General features: G+C 39.9%; 1 protein-coding gene across 26 annotated transcripts in view; it reads left to right on the top strand.

Annotated features, from left to right (window-relative positions):
- The window catches only part of LOC113808617 (echinoderm microtubule-associated protein-like 2), a 192,423-nt gene that overhangs the window by 176,752 nt on the left and 10,671 nt on the right, over window positions 1-5,000 (top strand). For 22 of the 26 annotated variants that reach the window (XM_070116975.1, XM_070116974.1, XM_070116972.1 and 19 more), the window contains 4 exons: window positions 1,417-1,494; window positions 2,860-3,027; window positions 3,632-3,769; window positions 3,878-3,950. In XM_070116975.1, the coding sequence (XP_069973076.1) occupies window positions 1,417-1,494; window positions 2,860-3,027; window positions 3,632-3,769; window positions 3,878-3,950 (457 nt within the window). The remainder of the gene's footprint in view (window positions 1-1,416; window positions 1,495-2,859; window positions 3,028-3,631; window positions 3,770-3,877; window positions 3,951-5,000) is intronic. The other 4 variants (XM_070116979.1, XM_070116978.1, XM_070116962.1 and 1 more) reach the window with 1 other exon arrangement.

The raw sequence follows: 5,000 nt of genomic DNA, 5'->3' as shown, positions 1-5,000 counted from the left end.
ATCATTACCATCATTCCTGCCATTGTCGATACCCAAAGCCACAAGTAGCCCCTCCCCCCTCCCCCTCCATCCCCCTCCCTCCCTAGCCTCCCCCTAAAGACCCCCCTCCCCCCCCATCCCTTACCTCCCTTACCATCCCCCAACTGTCACCCCCCCCCCCCCACCCCACCCTCCGGCCACCCCTTTCCCCACGTCCTTGAAAACCGCAGCATGCTCGAGTGCCTACCGCCAGGAAGTCGTCCCCTTTTTTTCCGTTTTTTTGAAGTGTTTTAGTGACTGGCGCCATTTCCTCTGGAGTTTTAAATTGCTTCGTGCATGAACCTCCCCCCCCCCCCCTTTCCCCCCTATCCTCCCCCCCTCAGCCTCGCATGCCAGTGACTACGAGCGCTTTTGAATTATATATACGTATTTTATATGCATGGATTGCACTCTGTTACTGTTTGGTCTTTAATAACGAGCAAAACAAGAAACGAAATAATAAATATGAACGATATTTGACTGCAGGTTTTAAAATAATTTTCTTGGTAAAATTCATAGGTTATTTAATTTTTTAACTTAATTTTGTTCCTATACATAAAAAAGACATTGACAGTTATTGATGAATATTGTATTACTCGGTAAAGATCACTTATAGATAGATTGTATCTCTTTCTATCGAAGATATATATGTTATCAGAGAGAATTTACTTAATATAAAGGTAAAGAAAATACTTTTTTGAGGCGAAATCGATAAAGTATAAAACAGTTTACCTGAAGATTCAACGCTGTAAAATATAGAGCTGTAGCGAGTAATAGATAGAACACTATCTTGTAATTGATAAATGATTGTTGAACTTGCTGGATTTTTTAGATTAACGGTTAGATTCCATGGCGTAGTTTTATGTCAATTCATTAGCTAAATTGCCATTTCAAATTGAATAGTATTTCCATTTTTCCCGAGTTGATAGAAAGCTCATTATCTCATCAATAGGAATCGTGCCATGTACCTGCAAAATGCCTGTGCGATGTATGTGTATAGAGATAAAATTTGCACTGTTTTGCGAATGCTGCTTTGAAATCCTGTGGCTGTTTGCTCCACGTGTAGAATGCTTACTATATTTCCATCGTGCAAGCTTGTTTTTTCCCGTCGTGCTTGGCGTTGTTTTATTTATTTTTTACTTTTTGTTTTACTTTCCGACCCTTTGTCCAGTCTTCGTTATGTGTTTGTTTGTTTGTTGACAACATCGCTCACTTTTTTATGTATGTTTGTCTATCAGTTTGTTTCTCTCTCCCGCTTCCCCCCTTTCTACATTTTTTTCCTTAGTTCTCTCCGTCAGTGTGACCCATTCTTTTCCCCCTCTTCCTTTCTCCCACCTTTTTTTGGCTCGCTGTGACCTTTTGACCTAACCTCGCCCGGCCGTCTCTGTTGCCTTGCAGACGACCCAACAGCGGTTCGCTCCACAACCTGAACAACCTGAGGTCATCTACATCTCAGCTAAACCTCACCAGACACGGGTAACCCCTTATGTCAAAGCCCCCATTTTCTTCCTTTTCGGTCCTTTTTGTGGTTTTCTTATTCCTTTTTTTTATATTTTGATTCTCCAACTGGTTTTGGGGGGTATTGTATACCTATAATGGTTGTATTTTTTTATTGTTTATTTTATGATTCTTTTGGTGCTTTTAACAATTTTATTTTTGGCAGGTGGTATATATTTCATAGGTTTTCTTTGTCTTTTTTTAGTCTTACTCTTTTATAATATTCTCTCTCTCTCTCTCTCTCTCTCTCTCTCTCTCTCTCTCTCTCTCTCTCTCTCTCTCTCTCTCTCTCTCTCTCTCTCTCTCTCTCTCTCTCTCTCTTTCTCTTTCTCTTTCTCTTTCTCTTTCTCTTTCTCTCTCTTCATCCCTCACTACCTCCCCCCATCTCTCTTTTTCTCTTTCTCTTTCTTTTTCTCTATCCATCCTTCTCCCCATCCCTCTCTCTCTCTCTCTCTCTCTCTCTCTCTCTCTCTCTCTCTCTCTCTCTCTCTCTCTCTCTCTCTCTCTCTCTCTCTCTCTCTCTCTCTCTCTCTCTCTCTCTCTCTCTCCCCATCCCTCCCTCCCCCATCTCTCTCTCTCTCTCTCTCTCTCTCTCTCTCTCTCTCTCTCTCTCTCTCTCTCTCTCTCTCTCTCTCTCTCTCTCTCTCTCTCTCTCTCTCTGTCTCTCTCTCTCTCTCTCTCTCTCTCTCTCTCTCTCTCTCTCTCTCTCTCTCTCTCTTCTCTCTCTCTCTCTCTCTCTCTTCTCTCCCTCCCTCCCTCCCTCCCTCCCTCCCCCCATCTCTTTCTCTCTCTCTTTCTCTCTTTTTCTCTCTATCCATCCCTCCCTCCCTCCCCCCCATCTCTCTCTCTCTCTCTCTCTCTCTCTCTCTCTCTCTCTCTCTCTCTCTCTCTCTCTCTCTCTCTCTCTCTCTCTCTCTCTCTCTCTCTCTCTCTACATCTCTCTCTCTCTCTCTCCATCTCTTTCTCTCTCACTAATCTGCTTTTACTGATCAACTGTCTATCCATCTGTCTAGGTAGTGTAATATTTATTTCTTTATTTATTGGAATATTATATTATGTACTAATATATTTACCATGACCGTAAGTATATCTATCTTTTCAGTTATTTCATTTATTTGTATTTCAAAGTAAGACTGCAGTTACTGGAATCTTCACTTTTGAATAAATCCAACAATGATTTAGATACAAAAAAGTTATCCTCAGACTCTTGTTGTGTCCTTTCACGTCATATTTTTCCCTTCAATAAAGAAAGAATATCAGATTTGGAAGTTCTACAGTATAACTTACAAGCGCCTACAAGGTTCTCTCGATATGACCCAGAGCTGATGCCTGACTATTCCACAGAGCTCGAGAAGCCCAATACAACCCAGATGAAGGGGTCGTTAAGATGTACCTGCGGGGACGTCCCCTCAACCTGTACGTGCCGACCCCCATGCGTGAAACGTACAATCCCTCTGGACCCACAGCACAACCACCTGCTAAGCTGAAGTTGGAGTGGGTCTATGGTTACAGGTATGTGAAGGAAAGTTATAATTGGTAGGGGAGAGCATGTATACCGGGCTCTTTTATTAGTGTGTGTGTTTAGGTGTGGGTGTGGGTGGGTGCACTTTGATATTTGTCAGTATCAGTTTTTCCTACTATTGAAGGTTCATGAATGAAGATCAAGTATGTTGATATGAAATTTATTGTAGGGGAGAGCATGTATACCAGGCTCTTTTATTATTGTGTGTGTGTGAGTGTGTTTGTGTGTGTGTGAGTGTGTGAGTGTGTGTTTGTGTGTGTGTGTGTGTGTGTGTGTGTGTGTGAGTGTGTTTGTGTGTGTGTGAGTGTGTGAGTGTGTTTGGGTGTGCTTTGATATTTGTCATTATCAGTTTTTCCTACTATTGAAGGTTCATGAATGAAGATCATGCATGTTGATATGAAATTTACAAATAGATTTCCCAATTTACTTAACAATTAATTTTGGGAAATTGAAGCAAATAGAATGTAGATAAAGTATGTTTAGGTGATTTAGACCTTTTCTTAATCCATCAATCTTTTATTTATTTTTTTATTCCTTTTTTTTTCTCTCTCTCTCTCTTTAACCTTTTGTTAATGGTTATTTGTGCCTTCACAGAGGACGAGACTGCAGGAATAATGTCTACCAGTTACCTACTGGAGAGATTGTCTACTTTGTGGCAGCTGTGGTGGTTCTGTATAACGTTGAAGATCAGATGCAGCGTCATTATCTCGGACATACAGATGACATTAAATGGTTAGTTTGATTTCTTCTTCTTCTTCTTTTTTTTCATGTTACTTTAGTTTATTCTGAAAATATATCTGAACTTTGACTTCTGAATAATTTGCTTATTTTTTTCTACAGCCTTGCAGTTCATCCCAACAAACTCCTCATTGCAACTGGACAGACAGCTGGCCATGACCGCAGGGATGCTCGGGTATGTTCCACTTCTGACAAACTCTTCTTCTCTAGATAATATTACGATCTTAGGTACAAAAAAATGAGGGAAAAAGATAGTACTGTAGATGCCTGTGCCCATAAGAGAGGCATGAGCCAAAGTTAAGAATTAGGCAGAATAGAAAGTGCAACATGTGAAGTATGAAGCAGGCAGGTACTGGTGTTGCAGATTTATTTTTAGCTTGTTATTAGCTTGCTATAAGGAGCTTTTTCATATGAATGTTTTTGTTTCAACAGTATTTGATATGCTGCATAGGAGGAAAGGGTAATGTCTTATGGAAAAGGGGTTTAGAAGTAAGAAGTTACTGGCTCCTTTGTATTAAAAAGGGTAGATGAACGTACAGGAACTTTGTGCTTGTTACATGCTATAGTCAGGAGATAGATCAGGTTATAGTTGTATTGATCATGTCTTCATTTTCGTTATCACAGTACAGTATTCACTATTCAACTGTATAACATATACACTACTCAAACAACATTAAACATTTATTTCAGTCTTCCAACAATTACACACACCCCTTCCTTTCAACAGATTAGCAACCTGTGTGATTTAACATCATGGCTTATACTTGTCAGCCTGTCAAAAATCCCAAATGACGGAAATGTCTCGTTCCCGAAAGCTAAAAAGATTTTTTTTTTCTTTGAGAGTTACAGAAAATTAGCTAATGAATGTATTGTTCATGCATGGGACTTAGAAAAACTCATGTAATAGTGACATGAATTGACATAACAACTTTTTTTTTTTTCTTTCTTTTTTTTTTATTTAAAAAAATGTAGATGCTTTCAGTATGGTGTGATTTTTTCTCCTTAATTTGTTGAGGAAAATGTGTTGTACTGGAGTACCGACATCCAAGTGTTCACATTTGTTTACTAAAATTGAAGAGTTGTGCCATAGAGGCTGGGTTGTGGATATCAGTGGAAGTCAAGCTGCCATACTTTCTGGTTAGTAGGGTTGTACTGAGCCTGTCTGGGCTGCCAGTGCAGACAGATGGAGGTTTTAAAAACTGCTCTTCAAATGTATGATAGATTT

This window comes from Penaeus vannamei, chromosome 39 (genome assembly GCF_042767895.1).
Source record: "Penaeus vannamei isolate JL-2024 chromosome 39, ASM4276789v1, whole genome shotgun sequence".
NCBI lineage: Eukaryota > Metazoa > Arthropoda > Malacostraca > Decapoda > Penaeidae > Penaeus > Penaeus vannamei.
The sequence above is the reverse complement of the archived record's forward strand: the minus strand, read 5'-3'. Positions and strand labels throughout refer to the sequence as shown.